This window comes from Lineus longissimus, chromosome 16, assembly GCF_910592395.1.
Source record: "Lineus longissimus chromosome 16, tnLinLong1.2, whole genome shotgun sequence".
Taxonomy (NCBI): Eukaryota; Metazoa; Nemertea; class Pilidiophora; order Heteronemertea; family Lineidae; genus Lineus; species Lineus longissimus.
In genome coordinates, this window is record NC_088323.1 from 3,891,333 (window position 1) to 3,908,588 (window position 17,256).

Below are 17,256 nucleotides of genomic sequence, written 5' to 3' on the forward strand. Positions count from 1 at the left end.
CTTTCATGGATACAACGTCAGGAAGGCCTCCTACATGATGTTTCCTAGGTGAACTGTATGAAGGGAAACCTTTGTACATGTATATACAGTGTAGGTCCGTAAAATTAATGATATTATACAAGAAGCTTTTAAAACCTAGTCGTGGTTCAGGCATATGAATAATTTAGCAATATATTGTTTAAAACCCTGACTGTTAGAAGATTCACATTGAATTTAATTTGATACAATTGTTCATGGCTTATAAACATAAACACTGAAACACCCGTCTGAAGCTGTATACAATCGGCTGAAAAAACGTTATAGATTATTTGTGATATGCAAGGACACTGAAAATTGGAAATATCAATGCCAAAAATGAAAAATGGCATACACAACGAGAATCAGCTGCAAACCTTCCGCGGGCTATTCACATCAGCAAACACTGTACTGTGTGTGTACCTGGCTCAGCTGTTCTAAAACCTTCTTTCCACTGGCACTTTGAAATTTACAAAGCGCCGTGACTTTCTCCTTACACAAACTTCCGTGGTCGCAGAGTCCCCTTTACGAGTTTGGGACTACGTATACCTGTTATTTACAGGTGGGGGTTTGGGGTACTTGGGCACGAGGGAGCACTAGGCGAATATTGAAGAACATTTCCGTGGCTATATACAATCAGCTCGGCATATACAGTATTGCTCATTTTACACTAGTTTCAAAGCATTGCAACTGTCAATGCATTGGGAACTATGCGAATACACGTGCATGGCTCAGCTGTAAACCTTCTGCGCATCGTACAAGCGCACTTTCTTGGGACTATGCGAACATTGAAATAAACTTTTGACAAGTTCAAGACTATAATCGTCATCATACCATCAGCTGTGAACCTTCTGAACTACGGGAATGTATCGAGATACAATAGTGAGGCTCACTATAGAGTGAATACATTGAAACACACATAATTTACATGACCGTGGTTCTGCTGTAAACCTTCTGCGCATTTTACATTAACCAAGCACTCTCGCTCGGGGACTGAGGTTGTGATAAATATATACATTAACATAAGCATTTTGTGAAACGAGACTGTATCTACAGTCCAGCACTATACAACAAATGTTCTTCACCAAGGACTGACCTTTCATTTTTCGTAGCACAACACATTCCGGTTTTCGGATATGCAGTTCAGTGGTGTCTGAAGCAGTATGTTACTGCATGCCCATTTTCGCCATTGCCTAAAGTTCAGAATGTTCAGAATGTTACAAAACTGCAAATCATCTCCTGTGGCTGTACATTTGTACATGCAGTTCTTCTATGCGGGAGGAATTGTGCAACGATATCTTATCAAGTGGTTTTCTCGGCGAATTTTTGCATTTTGTACGCTCGACAGCATGGTAATGTGTCTGCTTCTTTAACTGACTTTGCAGTTCTTGTCTTTCTTGTGCGCCTTGAGGATGGCTAAGATTCTGGAGTGGCCATTTTCTGCTGCCATGTGCTTCGGTTTCTTCCCGTCAATGTCCCTGACAGACTTGGCGCCATATTGGAGAAGCAGACGAACAATGTCCACGTGACCTTTCTCGCACGCGATGTGAAGCGCCGTGGTTTCCCGTCTGTTGGCCCATGTCACGTGGGCGCCCCTCTGAATAAGAATCCTACAGATATTCAAATGTCCCTTTTGGCATGCTGCCATGAGTGGCGACACCAGTTGGTCGTAGGTGACATTTACCAGAGCCTCGGCTTCAATGAGGAATCGTACGGCGTCCTCGTTTCCATTCGTGCAAGATTCTCTTAATGCGGTGGTGCCACCTATCGCAGCGTGGTGGACATCCGCTCCGTGATCAACCAACAGCTTCAGAAGTCCAACCTTTCCAGTTGCGGCAAGGATCAAAGACGTCATCTTGGTTCGGGGCAATTCGGCATTCGCGTCTGCTCCATTTTCCAGAAGCGTCTGTGCGAACGCGACGTCACCTTCCCGACATGCCTTGTGCAATGGGGTCGTACCCTCGGAGTCAATTAAGAGGTTGGGGTTTCCTCCATGTTTGAGAAGTTTAGCTGACAGCACCATGTCACCATCCGTGTACGCCTTGTGAACCAGGATTGTACCATTCTCTGAAAACAAACAAAACGGCCGCACTGTTAAACGTGTCCTCGTTCGGTCGTTACTGTTGGCGTGGAACTGTTCTAAGTGAACACCCGTACTGTTGCTTCGACCTTGGTAAACTATAAAGTTTGACTAGTTGTCGTGTTATTTCAAGCTTGCAATTGTACAGGGGGCAGTCTGTGTGGCACCGCGATGTTCGCCAGAGATGGCTCAGGTTGAGGCTCCGGCGTTACTCTGTCACGGAAACTGGCTACCTTCCTACTCATACACCCAATCACGGACTTCTATCCCAAAACAGAGATGCAAGACCCTTGCTCTTACCTAAAGGTGCATTTGGATCGGCGCCATGTTCCAAAAGCAAGTCCATGACTCGGGTATGTCCGTTGGCATACGCCCGCAGCAGAGGTGTCTTCCTCTCCGGGCCAGCCTCTTCCGTGTCGGCCCCGTGCTTCAGAAGCAGCTCAACCATGTCTTCGGCGCCGGACTCGCTGGCGTGACAAAGGCAAGTTAGACCCTCTCCGTCACAGGCTTTTACATAAGCGCCGTTGTCGAGTAGGAGCTTGGCTGCTTCGAGCTGGTCGTTCAAGGCGGCGAGGAAGAGCGGGGTTTTGCCGTCGTCACGACGTGCCTGCAGATGAAGAAAATGCTAATAATGGTACTTTCGGTGTAATTTCACCCCAATGAACTTCAGTCACTTCCCAAAACACTCTAGATGGCGTTTATAATCATAGTTCTTCGACGAGTCACACTTTCTCAGATGCTGCCTCAACTCTACCTGACCTATCCTACTACTGGTTCTCGCTGAATTCAATTGCAGGTAACTCCAATCCACACTGGACTAATCCTCGTCCTATCTGGATTTCAATAACACCAAGGGGTTATTCAAATCGTGGTTCTTATGGCTTGATTGACTTATGACAGAATCTTCCAGAAAGCCTACTTTTCCCAGCGCCTTTGGTTTTTATTCAAAGTTGCTGCAAGATTTTGTAGGTTTTGCTCCAGGAAATAGCGAAATTATATCAGATTTCGGAGAGTTACCTCGGTATTCGCCTTGTGGTCGAGCAAGATTTTGACCATCTCTAGTTGGCCGACCTGGCACGCGTAGTGCAAGGCTGTGTTGTTCTCTTTACCCCGAATGTCCACGTTGATTCCGTAGCGGAGGAGAACCTCTACCGTCATTATATCTCCTGAAAGAAGGAATGGGATCTGGATCAAAATTGTCCGTTTAAAATCCTATATAGGGCAAATTTCTTCATCGGATTTGTATAGGATATTGATATGATTTACATAGAAAACTGTCGGATGGAACCCCGGATGGAACTTAGAGAAAGCAGCTCCAAGGATGGAACAAAAGTCTGCTTCTTCTTCTTCGTTCTCTCGTAGATGGTCAGTCCCGTCCGAGCGATGTACGCCGTCGTCTACCTTAGCTGGTCCAGGTCACTGTACAACTGGTCCTTGATGGAGGTTCCCGATGGCCATATCTCCTCCCTTAGGGCTGCTAGGTCATGACACCTGGACACTGGGATGTGGCTGACAGTCATCGGTTCGGAATTGCAGGACCACAGTTCACTCTCTCCGATTCGAAACTTGTGGAACAGATGGTGTTTTAGTCTGCAAATGGCCGGTTCGGAGGCGGGATATGATGACTTGCTCTCGTCTGGTGAGGGTGTGGCAGTTGTTTTGCTCATATCTGGGGTGGAACAACGGTGATCTCTCCTCCCGCCAGCCAAATCATTTTGGAATGAAATCAGATTGGAAAAGGCTGGCCATTTACCTTTCCTCCGGAAGATACCACAGAAAAAAAACCGGACTGACCTTGAACGCAGGCCCATGTCAACGCAGTGGCGCCCTCTCTCGTAGCCGCATTCTTATCGGCGCCATATTGGAGCAGCAGGTTGACGACCTCTGACCTTTGACCCGTCAGGCAGGCGATGATGAGCGGCGTTTCTTCATTGTCGTCTAGCTTAGCGTCAATGGCCAGTTTTGTTGTATACTTTGGCTGCAAATGAAAACGTTCATATTGGTTTTGGGACTTCGAAACACTGATTTTGACTCCGGGGGTGAAAACGAACAATTGTGGGGATTGTTAAATTTTTACCAGGAATGCTGCGAAACTACCAAGAATATAATGTCGTACCCTTGTTCCTTTCTTTGACTTCAATCTCTCGTTCCCACCATGCCGTAGAAGCGTTTTAAGAACCGAGGTGTGGCCTTGTTCGGAGGCAATGTGTGCCGGGCGCCATCTGGGGAGAAAGGAATATACTTATCAAATCTAGGGAGGGCATCACAGAACGATTTTTTTATGCCTTATCGCTTTATGGTTTATTGGGTAATGTTGCTTTGGTACGTTAGACTCTCTTCGTGCTGATAAGACCTACTGATCAATGAGCAGTTAACGATAGAAACCCTTTGAATAATTAAAAGTCGTAGAACAGAATTTAGAGAAAGGGCCGGAATAATCAAGTCATTGCTTTCATCGAATCTGAAGTATCTGGGATTATTAAAACGGGCATATCTCAGTACTTGTGCACATTTTTTCCAGGTCACCCGTTCACAAACGCATTTCATGTGTTGTGATGGAATGACTGCTTTTCCTGGGAGATAGATCGGCCTGTTCAAACACTTCAGTCACTTCAAGACTTGATGACACCTTATTTTCCGCAGCTCACCCAGGTGAGAAAAGCAATGCCAAAAAGGTCGAAGGACTTTCAACTCACCCTCCATTCAATTCAGCTTCGATGTTTGCTCCTCTCTCTAGTAGGATTCGCACAATATCATTGGCGCCGACAATGCATGCCGTGTGGATTGGTCGGCCCCCCTCGTCATTCTGTGCCTCGATGTCCATTCCCCTGTCAAGGAGCGCCTTCGCGAGATCGTATCTTCTTCCCTTTGCCGCCAAGTGGAGCAAGGAGGACCCATCGTCGTCCGCGACGTTGATCCGTGCGCCCCTCTCTAGCAGGAACGAGACAGTCTCCGGGTGGCCGTAGTTGACTGCATTTGCGATTGGTGAGGAGCTGCCTTGCGGGAAATCTACCGAAGCCCCAGCTTCTACGAGAATTCTCGCGATCTCCACGTGACCTCGTCCAGCTGCGAGACTCAAGGGCGTGGTCTTCTTTATGGGAGCGAATGCGTTGACGTCAGCATTTGATGCTAAAAATATAATACGTTATTTTTGATAACTGACATGTTGGCTTGTTTGTTGCATATTAGAGTAACTTGAGTTTTAAAGAGCTATACTACTTTTGGTATGATTCAGGTTGATCTTAATTCAGCCAAGCACCATTAACTCTGCTCCGAGAATTTATATGCCAGATTGTCTTCGTTTCACTAAAAGTTGACTATATAAATTATCTTTCCCTTTCTGTCACAAGTTCTTTCGGATCAACTTACCTAACAGAAGTTCCACAACCTCTTCGTGATTGTTGTAAACGGCAGCCATCAGGGGAGTGACGCCATCTTCGTTGGCAGCATCAATCAGCGCCCCCTTTCGTAGAAGGAAGTCAACGACAGGGTGTTGACCATTTTCGCAGGCAAGATAGAAAGGAGTTTTGCCCTGGTCGCATCTTTCTTCAAGCCCGGCGTCATTCTCAAGCAGAAGCTCCGCACATTGCATGCTACCCATTTCCGCCGCAAGGTGAAGAGGCGTCGCCTGGGTTCCGTTCCGCTCGTTTGGGACTGCGCCACTTTTTAGCAACACCCGCGTGATCTCCACGTGACCGTTTAGGCAGGCGTCATGTAATGGTGAATCTGTTACAAACCGTGACGTGATATTTGCTCCTTGCTGCAGTAGATAGATTACTATGGTCTTGTGGCCCCAAATTGTGGCGTAATTCAGTGGGGTGGCGGTCTGGGCATCGCGCATGTTCAGCTCGGCACCCTTGTTGATTAAGAGCTTGACTCCGTCGAAGAACCCGATCTGGCAGACCTTGTGAAGTGGTGTTACCCCTGGAGAGTAAGAAGTTAATTTCATAGTTTCGTTTGCAATGCTGCATTTTCAATTTTTCTGCTAAAGGCTTTACTTAGAGGAATTTTACTCTGTAAAATATGTTCACCCCCATGGAACTGGGTTCTTCAACATATCCCACATTTCCACATAGATTTGTTTTAAACTGCGGACCAATCCCAATAAACACTTGACTTTAAAAATGTTGACGAGACCTCATTCACCTTCAAGGAAGAAAAGGAAAATAAAAGGATATGGAGACTAGTGCATTTGCAAAAGCGCTGGGTAATAAGGGGCGAGGTTTACACTGAGACAATATGTACCGAATACACCCTTGTCATATGAGGTCAAGAGATATATCAAGATGTCTAATCGCTTTCTCAAGTATTCGAAAAGGAATGAGTGCTGAAAATGGCGAAAGTAAAGTCCTTGATAGTTGACATGTTAACCCCAATTTCGGTTCCTCGGTGCCAGAAAAATAGGGGTGTTGTCATCTTGACCCCATTATGTAGCCTGCAGACGAGGTTTATTGACGAGGTTGGCTGGCCGCAGCGCTGCGATATTTTGCCTTAACAGCTCACAAAAGCTAATAAAATGGCGACCTAGTGGCTCTTCTTTATGACCAAAATCGCAGATCCGTTCGTAGTATTTCGGCCACCATTGCATGACGTAGGTTGACATCATGACATTTACTGCAGCACTTTTTTTCGGCAATTTGTATGCTTTCAGGATCATGTGCCAGAGACAGTTAAGATTCAGACACGGAAATTAATTCATCGAAAATTCTATCTTATCACAAAATGAAGTTCCAAGTTCAGATATCAGATATATAAATCAACTATCTCTGGAAATCTGTGCAGCCTTGATTTAATGATTAGACCAATTATCTTAATCAATAACGTGGCATGGATACTCACTATAAACAACTTTCGTGGTCGACAATTGTCTTTGCCGGCTGAGAATCGACCTTATATTTCAATGGTGCCATATTTTGGGCATTTCAAATATAGGTCAGCAATGTTCACACATGCCGAGGTTCCATTGCTGAGGAGCAGTATCGGGCATGTCATTACGAGACAGCAACAGTCATGAGTCCGTGTCGTCAACAATGTCGAAGTCCACTGGTTGGAAGGTCACTTGTTGCGTGAGGACGGCGACCGCGACATTCCATAGAGATGACCCGCGTGGGCCACATTAAGTATGTTGAAGGGGACATGACTGTCTGCATAACATGACGTAAACGCATCCTACTGTCTTGGCTACACTATCAGAAACAATGTTTTTTTTAGCTTTTCAAAGCCTTTAATGGTTTTTCAACCCACACGAATATGCACTTTTCAAAGGTTTTCAGCAAAAGATGTTCAGTACACTTACCCAACTCGTTGCTGCAGTTAATGTCCAACCCAGTGTCTGCTGCCAGAGCCAGCTTCATGCGTTCCAGGTCACTTTCCTTGCATGCTGTCATCAGCCTGTTAAAGTGTTGGTCCATGTGCTGGTCGAAGACCGATATACATTTATCTACAACGAGGAAATTATTGGACTGTTATGAAATTTAGAGCCATAATAAAAAAGGTGAATGTTTTTGAAATCTATGCCATGATACTAGCTGACTGTAAAGGTACTATAAATGCCACAATCTCTTATTTAGAATCCAACGTATTGAGAGAAGTCGGCATATTAAACATGAATAACTGCTATACAATCTTGAAAAATAAGCGAGTTCAAAAAGAAATGTTAAAATAAACTTACGACGAAAAAACTTTTTCATCCTTCGCGAATAGCTATAAGCTGTGAAATGATATATTTGGCTGCACTTAAAACAAGTAGGTTTTCCTACTTCAACAAACTACCGGCGTGGATGCATATTTCCAAATGTAACACTATTCCTATCGTGCAGCAATACCTATCAAATTATTCCAGAGTCAATGATCCTTTTCTGCAATAATTAATTCCTAACGAGTTTGATGGCGCTATCTGCGTTCATCTAAGATCTTAGAACTATAGGCTGCGATCTTAGTTCTCAGATACCCGCAGTGATACGTACCTCGAAGTAGTGCAAAAGCAACAAAAAAGGGAATGCTATACCAACCATATTCATGATAGGAAATTTTCTCGTATATTCCTTCATCTGACATCGTCGCCTCTTTTAACCAAAAGTATACTGCCAAGATGAATGTATTCAAACTTCTAAAAGAACTGGACCACGGCGAATTTTGTATGCAGTGATCTTGCCTAATGAGGGAAAGTTATATACCTGGTACGCATGCTGCGAGGTACCTATCTCAGACTGTTAAATATTCAAATTAATTTTGCCATGGGCCTTCGCGTCTGATTTCGTGTAGTTTTTGCATAAAAGATATATATCATTGGTCATAGTACCTTTTTGAGAGGAATGTAATTTGGTGCAATGTTGGCTAGTTATCACGAGCATTCATGTTTATGTTTACATTGAGTGAAAACGACCAGGGCTACATCCCACCGGAAGTAGCGTCCATTGATCGTATTGTTTCGCTAGGCAGGGTATTCTCAAGGCGAATCGGGCCGGGGCATGTCATTTTCAATCGGCTATACACCGGTGGCATCAAAATTGGCACCTGTCCACCCTATACAACAAACAATTCGGACATTGGAATGTTCTTCCTGTCGATATAGCAGGGTCTACGTTTCTTTTTTCTACTTTCAGCTGAGCAGACGATTTTCTTTCCATAACTAGATCATCAGCATCAGCATCAGCATCAGCAAATAAAAAAAGCATTCATACCTGACAGAGAGTTCAGATTCGCTAGTCGCAGCTCTGCTACAAACGCATGCGCAGTCCCATCCCTTCCCTGTCGATTTATCCATTTTTTCTTGTAGACGGTGTAGTAAACCTCCTTAACCTTCTCCGCAGTCGCTGGTGACTCTCGGCCCAACGCTGCTATCAGGTTCTGGTCGAGTTGCGAGGGGTTGGACTGCATGAGGTCCGGAAGGAGGGTTTTTATGGCGTTAATAAGACCTAGAATGACAAATAAAATATTATTTTCTTTCGAGAGATATAAAAATAATATCTTCCGAGGTCTTTCCATCTGAAAGGAATCAGTTCCCACTCCAAGTTAATACGCGCTCAGAAGACATACGAAACAACATGTGACAAGGTTGGATTCATAATGTCATTTAGGATCCAAGGAAACAAAGCCTACCTTGTCCCCTGAGTGTCCTCCATAATGGTTTCTTTGGATCAAGCGATACACTGGCGAGATTGCTCGCCGATATTCGTCTTAATTCAACGACTTCGTGGAATTGTGTTGCGCCCTCGGATTCTGTTGAGAGAAAAAAGGCAACCGTTCGTCAAAAAACATGTTACTTCAAACCTTTCCGCATACTAGGTCCTTTGCGTGAAACTCAAAATTCATGAAATTAATGTCATTCATCGAATTGATCGTATTGATACTATGATTGGAAGAAGATGGTGAAATAGTATGTTGGTAAGGTATGCATAATGAAACAAGTGTTATCGGCTCCTCGTTTTCCCGCATCGTCGACGTTATTTTGAGTCAATTCTTTTAGGGCTTCCTTGGGATTCATGGCCGTTTATTGAGCTTGTTTGTTACGGATATTTTGTTAACATGTACACCCTCATAATTGACAAAAGCATGGGAAAAGCCCAAACATCAACTCCCTCTACCATTGATAAGTAACCATGACATATTTAATGTGTCATCCATCCTACATTATAAAGTATTGTTTGCCTCGAATTTCAGAAGCGCGACACGATAGCTCAGATATTGGAATACTATTTATTTAGTTGTTACAAATGTCCTACAAATCTATATGCATATTTAAGTAAATAGTAACGATCTTGGATACCCGAGGGACAATAGGGTCGGTTTGGTCAAGTAAAAGTTTGGTGTGCATATTATTGAGAGAGTGGAGTATTGGCAAATATTTGCGTTGGATCTCGCCATGAAATTCCTGGCCTGTTTGTGTGTCACGCCGCTGATTTAGGGCCCTGATGTAGGTCCGGTTCACGTTTGTCGTTCCTTATATCTTAGTGATGCCAAACTATACAGCGAACGATGTCATGACTTTTCAATAGATGGGAACAGAAAAAAACATGTCAATCTGTTTCTCGGCGTTCCCAAATGAGAGGAACCGATTAGAAAAGGAAACTTCAAATACGTTACACCATACATGGATGAGGGGTAGGGTGTAGAACTAGAATCTGTTCCCTTGCAAAAGGTGTCAAATAGAGATAACTGATCTGTAGTGTAGGCAGGAGGTGGGGATCCAAGTGATGGTCCCCAGGGGAGAAAATGCAGAGTTCAGAAAACTAATGAATAGTACATTGTAGACACACATATCGTCGACTTTCTGAAACCTAGCCCGAGACCACACACCGGTCCTCATTCTCCGAAATGGCAGCATCTGAATATCAACGGTAGCAGCAGAAGCGAAATGGAATTAAGAAAGTTGTTACGTATGTCATAAAATCCCTCATGTAGCCATAATTACTGTCTTTGATTTAAGGAAAAGTTACTTACGGCAATCAGAATCAGAATCCGATGACGACGACGACGATGACCATGCGCGTTGGTCCGACTCCATATTTTCAGCGGTCTCGGGGATAACACTGCAACGTTTGTGGGGTGATTCAAATCCACCTTCATACAATTCCATACCCCTTGAAATAAGAATTTGTCAGATCCGCTTGTGGCTGCTTCCGTGAAAGATCCAAAGGTCACGAGAGACCTTAATCAGGAGACTCAGAGTCAATATACTAAAAGATAACTGGGGTCGTCATGTTTTGAGTCACGCAACCTCTATTATGTCTATATAGGCCATCATCTATCTATTTGCAAAATGTATTGAGCCTATGTTTTAGCTGTACATGTATATTCTCCTTGTAGAGTTTGGGCGTCAAAAGTCAGTCCGTCAACGCCTTTTTTGAGTCCAGTTGGAGGTGTAGGTTCCAGGAAATGGCGTGAGAATAGGGGCCCACCTAGCCTCCGTCCTCTTGAAAAAGTCACCTCCCTGTACTCTCCCCAGTCTGTTCTTGGCGCTCCTTTACTGTCGATGTTATCCTCGTTCTTCAGGGCAAGAACTGTGTCTTAAAAGATCCTTCGGAGTCCAAGTGTGAGCCTAAATTACCACTTGAAAGCGAAAGCGACACGATTTTTTCACTCAGGGAGTTGCGTGATCTGACGCACTTGGTCAACCTCCTTTCGAAACACAATGACGTCTTTCGCAGTTACAATATGGTGCCGATTTGTGTATGATACTAAAATCGATGAACTAATTAAACGAAACAATGTCGAAGATAGCGACTATCATTGTCAAAAGTGGAACGGGTGGAACAGTGCAAACGTAAAATCGAAGTGACTTGTATGTATCATATACGGTACTATTAATCCTAAATGTTTCGTGAGTGTATGTGTGTCATGAAGACTGTTTTATTTGCTCAGAAAGTGTTTGATGATACAGGCGTACAGTTCGACAAACCAACAGCACAGTCAGTTTTTGGCGAAACTAAACGTATAACACTATAATATACTCGAGTACTGGCCCCCCAGGTTTCCACTGCCAGATGAATATCCTCCCAAACAGTCCAGTCAGACCGGTACAAGTGAAACAATCCTCAAGACATTCATGGTATAAGTATTTACCGTTATCATCGTCCGATCTCAGGTGCACTTATCGCGTCCTCGTTTTTTGCCAATTTGCAAACATTTCTGGGCCGGGTTTATTTTGGGGTCGGCTGATATCGGCGCACGTAATCGTCACAGTAACATAATCAACATCATCATCATCATCATCAACGTCGTCGTCGTCGTCGTCTCTTTTTATTGACCACGTGGCCCGTGTGATATCTTGTTTTGATACGTACTGACCATCAAATGTTGACGTCATGGCGCAGCACTCGTTTTCGTCAGGGTGTCGTGATACTTGTCCGATAGACAGCTGTGACGTCACAAGCTTTTGCCATGGTCAACATGGAATAGTTTGAATTCTTCAGTTTTTTTCGGGAATGGCAAGTAATTGGTGTCATGACTCTTGATTCTTCTGGAGTCACTGCCACTTCGACGTCGATTTGGCGTCAATCCTGACACAGGGGTTGGGGTACAGAGTTCACGTTGACCGCTGAATATCACTCATTTCGAGAACGTTCAAAACGTCAAGGCGTGATGTCCTGTTCCTTCCGAAATTTGGGAACAGCGTTCCCAAATAATTTCGAAATGACAAGGGCCACTAACTAACCTTATGCAAGTGAAAAGAGAGGTTAAGCGACAATGATTTGCAATATCTCGATGGCAGATAAAATCCGTTCAAGTGATTTTTTTAGCAATAATTGTTATTGTCCTAGTTAGGCCTAAAATCACATGTTGGTCTAGGTCTCACAAGCTTTCATGTAGATATCAAAAGTATACGTAATACATGCGTTTGAAGAAAGTGTGATCTGCAAAAAATGGCGAACAAAATGCATTTTACATCAGCGTTGCTTGTGCTGGCTCTTGTCAGATATGCCGACGGGGCCAACTGTGTGAAAAACAATGCATGTTCGTGTACCTACGACGACGGGTCAGGGACAGTAGATTTTCAAAACTTGGCCGGGACCAGTGGACCAAGGTACGTATGTATACCCTGTGTAGGATGAACACCTTCGAACTCGTCCTTTTTTCAGGAAATTACTACATTGTGTTGGCATACACTGACAACGCTTTCCTACTGACATCAGTATGCTTAAAGCCAAATGATGTATGGTCAGGTTTAAACGAATATTTGTTCCTCGCCGACTTAAAATTCAATTACTTTTTTTCAGATTGCTCGACCAATATGATAAGAATAGGCAGTATAAGTACTCGTACAACCCTTGCAACCCATTTACCGAACAGACTTGCAATAATGTTGCGGTAGGTGATATTAAATTTTAATTCGGTTTAAAAAACCTATATTTTCGCCCATAAAATTACATTCGATAACCGCGAAAATAGCGGAATAGATCAGTGTAAATTTCAAAATAGAACGTGAAAGATGAACTTTAAATCAGTTTCAAAGATGAGTCGGAGAGGATAAGCAGCTAATGCACCATCAAGGCACGCGAGTTTCTGAATGGTACACTACTGCGGACCCTGTTGTCCATATGATCATTAGGCCGAATCTAGTAGACTCATCTGCGCTGGACTTTTAAACCGGAAATGAGAAGGTAGATATTCTCGGGCAGTGAAAATGTACCTAAACAGCTGGTCGTTTGAAAACCCTCTTAACTTTACTAACGATGTCCTACTTCAGGTCTGCGAGGTCACGGTGGACGCCTCGGGCAGTACCTCCTTCACCACTCCTGCAGGCACGCAGGATAGCGCAACTTTCACCACCACAGGGGGACAACTTAAGATTGTTTATAAGACCAGACCAACAGAGTTTAATTAGTAAGTGCATTGCACACAGAGGCCAGAATATGGGAATGTTCTCACGCAACTTGCCCTTCTCGAAATTTGGAGTTTGAGACTTGGAGCTCTTGATGTGTTTTTCTGTCTGACCAGGACTATTCAGAAATTGAATGCCGTAAAAAAGGTCATCACCACCTAGGTTTCGAGTTGATTCGCCCTAAACGTATAAAAGATTTCGGAAAATCTCTGATAATCTCGTGCATGTGTGTATCTGGTTGCCCCCCACCCCCCAAATTGACCGCCTTTCAAGTTGGTTATCTCTAAGATAACTACATGTACATAGAATCAAAGCACATTCTGTTATCAAAATTTCTCACTTCTACACTGGAAATTTAGAGGCCTACTGTCTGTAGTTAGTTGTGGTAAATTCTCTACAAATTCTCTACAACCTTTCTTTCCAGTCAAACAACTGTCACATTGAAATGTGATGCATCACTTACAGGAAGTCCCAAGTTTGACATAGCGGGCGCGGTGACATTTAACACTGCTGTAAGTAAGGACTGAGGCCTAACCCTTGAAGCTTCACGATGATATATCGCGGAGTAATTGAATAGAAAACAAAGGCCTTTACCCGAATTACCATCACTGAGGCCATAGAAATGCCCGAATATGGACGATGTTTGCCATACTTTGGTTCATCCTCGGCGAACTCCATGATTGTTTAGTTGCAAGGCCTCTCCTCTCGCATGTCACTGATATAATAGCTCGGTAGTCCCCAGTGAAAGGCCCTTATGCTCGGGATGACTAGCACAGTGCACAACATTAGGCGCTAAAACTGTTAACCGCATCACTTTTCTTCTCAAACATTTATCTTTTCATCTTGTATATTCTCGGAGGCTTTTTCTTCACGATGTATTGCAGGAAACGACTATGACGCGCCGCATGCATCTTTGTATTGCAGGAAATGACTATGACGCATGCATCTTTATGCGCAATCGTTGAAGGCAGCCTGAGTTCAGGCTCGATACTCGTCATAATGTAAGTATACCATAAAATAATTCAATTACAATTGTCACATTTTTGACGAACGGCGAATCTTCGCCTTTAAAGCCGCCGCCCAAAAAGTGCCGTCCATATCTTCGAGTATAACCAGCCTAAAAGCACTTTATATTTCCTGCCAACAGTTGGAATGATTGGTTTTACTTTCATCCCAAATTGATCATACACTCTTAGAAATATAGGTGGAGGTTGTCTAAAACTCTTATACTCCGCTGTAAACAAAAATGACACTTTCATTTTTTCAGATTTTCCGTCGGAATTATAGTCTATTTCGTCACAGGGATTGTTTTCATTGTATATGTCAAGAGAGAATCGGTTGCGAAATTGTTCCGAATGTTAATTTCTGGACGGCGTTGCCTGGTTACGTAAAGGTGAGTTTTAAAAAATGAGGTCAATGACCAGGCCTATGACTTGCATACAAGTTCACTCACCTCCTTAGAATGGGATCAAGGTTAAAGCATGTTATACTATCTTCAAGTCCGTACGACCGGTATATGTAACCTACTGTTTCCTACCACACAGGGGACCAACACAACGTCAACCGCTACGCCTTGACGTAGGTTCCAACAAGGTCATGCGAAGATACGGTCATATAAATCAATTCAAGCTGTGACACCTGCACTAGCCACGTCCATTCAATTTCAAATTCAGTATCGTACCAAACAGGGCAAAATTAAAAATATAAAGCATTTTATCAATTTTTCAGGACGGAGGGTTGTTTGTGTACAATTCAGTAAGAGGAAATCGTGGCGAGTATACGCAGTTCGGAGAAAAATAATATTGAGCCCGGAGAGAGGCTCCTCAAAGCAGTGGAACATCGTGTAAAGTTGGCCGTACATGTCAATAGTTAGCGGTCGGTGGGGCCAGCGAAGGATAGTTCTGGCACAACCTGGTCCATTGTACATGTATATATAATAGCCGGGCTAAAAGTGGATTCACAGTTAGCCGGCGCTGGCCCGCCCCTCCAAATCTTTTGTAATTTTTCGTTAACCATCAGTACGTTGATCTCACTAACCGCATGTGTAAACTTTTTGGGACACCCTATACAGACGGTATAGTCAAGGATATCTAAAAATATTGAGTGAAAAAAGGAATGGAAATAATTCCTTTTCACGAGCACTGAACACGGTTATCGATATGGTAGAAACGAGTGCCAGAGTTCTCGTAACATTACCAGCAATGCTTTTAAATTTCAAATGTTTCCAAGGCAGACGTGGTCACTACAATTTGATAACAGAATAACAGACTGACGTAACGTCTCGTGGATGCCATCACAAAGAACATTTGCACCAGTTTACGAATACATGCTCGCATATTTTATCTGGAGCGCGCCAATTACAGCAAGGATTCATCCACCCCTCGGTTTCATCTTCATACAGCTTTACAATGTAGTTCTATAAATGTTCTTTGTCATTCGGCACCATTAAAAACAAACCGACGGTCGCACTGCACGTTTAGCGTTGAATGTCACATATATTTTAAGAATAGGGCGTTCTCCACCATGTTCATCTACTTTTCAGTAGACCGTCGGCAGTCTCACTTGCGCAATCCTATTCCACCCTTAATCTGAGGCTGCGTTTGTTTTGTTTCACAATGGCAACCAAGGCAACAAAAGGGGGATATCGTCTGCTTCGTGAATCATTTCGAAGCCACCCTTCAGGCGACATTAGTTCCACGAATTGTTCGGAGGTGCCACTGGAGTATTTTCCAGCTTCTGCTAACGGGCGAAGCTGGAATATACTTCAGTGGCACCACTAACCAATGTTACCCTAACTTATGCAATCCATGAAAAATATGCTGATTAGCATAAATCTCTCTGACATCACATCCCGTAGCTATTGCTGCGTTGACAGTCCTCACAAATCACTCCTCCGGCGAAACATTGAAATGTACTTATTTCTTCTCTGCGAGAAACGTAGCGTTACATTTGGTTGAATACAAAAGTTACAAGCGTAGATCCCGTCGTGTAGTACCAAAGCATTTTAAGAGTGACCACTAACACGCTTCAAACCTAAAGGTCGGCTATCTTTCGAGAAGTGAGGTGGATGCTGAAATCGAGATATCGTTCACCGCTTTGTTGCACTATCTTAGCATCCTTAGCGCTACCTTTATCTCTTTTAGTTACGCCCGCGAGAGGTGAAATGGTGGTATCAAGTTAAAACTTATTTTTGAGCACTAACTGGGCCCAGATCTGGGCTAGTCCCCGGGTTTCTCTCCAACTAGGCGTGTAGTCTGATGGGTTTACTTGAAGGAGATCACGTCAAGTTAAGGATAGATGAGCTTAATGACTGTAAACTCGGCTTTGACATGTGTCTATTCTGTTCATCAGGTGGTCAGAACACACCCACTTAATAATCCTTTCTAAGACATCCTGAGGTTCAGTTTTTGATACCCCTACCTATTACAAAAAAAATATCGAGTGGCGGAGTATATTGAAACCTACTGGTGCCAGGATGTTCCAAAGGTCAGAAATCCATCTTGGCACACATGGCTCCAAGCGCACAGGTATAAAGGCTGGATTGGACTTCCATCTTGGGTAAGATGTAAGTACAGGCCAAGGGCCAAACCCAAAAGGGGCTAGTTTGTGAATTCGTGTCAACATTTCTGGGGGCACAATAAACATTGTTACCCGATCTAGATGGTGTATTCCATCTAGATACCTGACAAGTTATTGCAATTACGACATTCGATAGTTTCCAGGGATTATTTTCCCAGGCCTGCAGACTCCCACTCCAAGGCGTGTCATGAGTCTCAATTCTTCTGGACTCACCGCCAATTCGACGTCGATTTGGCGTCAGTCCTGACACAGGGGTGGG

The 17,256-nt window shown here is 43.7% G+C and overlaps 2 protein-coding genes across 3 annotated transcripts; one reads left to right on the top strand and one right to left on the bottom strand.

The window, feature by feature from the left end:
• Positions 1–193: 193 nt before the first annotated feature.
• LOC135500457 (ankyrin repeat domain-containing protein 17-like) lies at positions 194–11,524 on the bottom strand. Its single transcript, XM_064791945.1, has 11 exons — positions 10,538–11,524; positions 9,197–9,316; positions 8,779–9,012; positions 7,392–7,535; positions 5,465–6,019; positions 4,792–5,224; positions 4,212–4,317; positions 3,890–4,073; positions 3,113–3,261; positions 2,396–2,702; positions 194–2,082 (listed from the first exon to the last, which is right to left on the bottom strand). Exons 1-11 carry the CDS (start codon positions 10,671–10,673, stop codon positions 1,385–1,387), a joined length of 3,066 nt encoding a protein of 1,021 aa, XP_064648015.1. The 5' UTR covers positions 10,674–11,524; the 3' UTR covers positions 194–1,384.
• A 903-nt stretch (positions 11,525–12,427) lies between these two features.
• LOC135500496 (uncharacterized) lies at positions 12,428–15,926 on the top strand. 2 transcript variants are annotated; one of them, XR_010449456.1, is made up of 7 exons: positions 12,428–12,620; positions 12,814–12,904; positions 13,284–13,420; positions 13,843–13,930; positions 14,303–14,419; positions 14,686–14,811; positions 15,147–15,926. XR_010449456.1 is itself a non-coding variant. In XM_064792015.1 (7 exons), the coding sequence occupies exons 1-6, from the start codon at positions 12,460–12,462 to the stop codon at positions 14,807–14,809; spliced, it is 678 nt and encodes a 225-aa protein (XP_064648085.1). In that variant the 5' UTR covers positions 12,428–12,459; the 3' UTR covers positions 14,810–14,811; positions 15,147–15,926. The 2 variants fall into 2 exon arrangements, 1 of the variants encoding a protein (XP_064648085.1); XM_064792015.1 differs by having other exon boundaries at positions 14,343–14,419.
• The last annotated feature ends 1,330 nt before the right edge of the window (positions 15,927–17,256 follow it).

Bases quoted from the DNA above. Each gene is read 5' to 3' on its own strand.
- LOC135500496 (XM_064792015.1), top strand. From the start codon at position 12,460: ATGGCGAACAAAATGCATTTTACATCAGCGTTGCTTGTGCTGGCTCTT. The intron at 13,931-14,342 runs GTAAGTAAGGAC...TTTGTATTGCAG, and splicing joins CGGTGACATTTAACACTGCT to GAAATGACTATGACGCATGC. The intron at 14,420-14,685 runs GTAAGTATACCA...TCATTTTTTCAG, and splicing joins GGCTCGATACTCGTCATAAT to ATTTTCCGTCGGAATTATAG.
- LOC135500457 (XM_064791945.1), bottom strand. From the start codon at position 10,673: ATGGAATTGTATGAAGGTGGATTTGAATCACCCCACAAACGTTGCAGT. The intron at 7,536-8,778 runs GTATGAATGCTT...TCCTCGTTGTAG, and splicing joins GAATCTGAACTCTCTGTCAG to ATAAATGTATATCGGTCTTC. The intron at 6,020-7,391 runs GTAAGTGTACTG...CTTACTCTCCAG, and splicing joins TAACTGCAGCAACGAGTTGG to GGGTAACACCACTTCACAAG.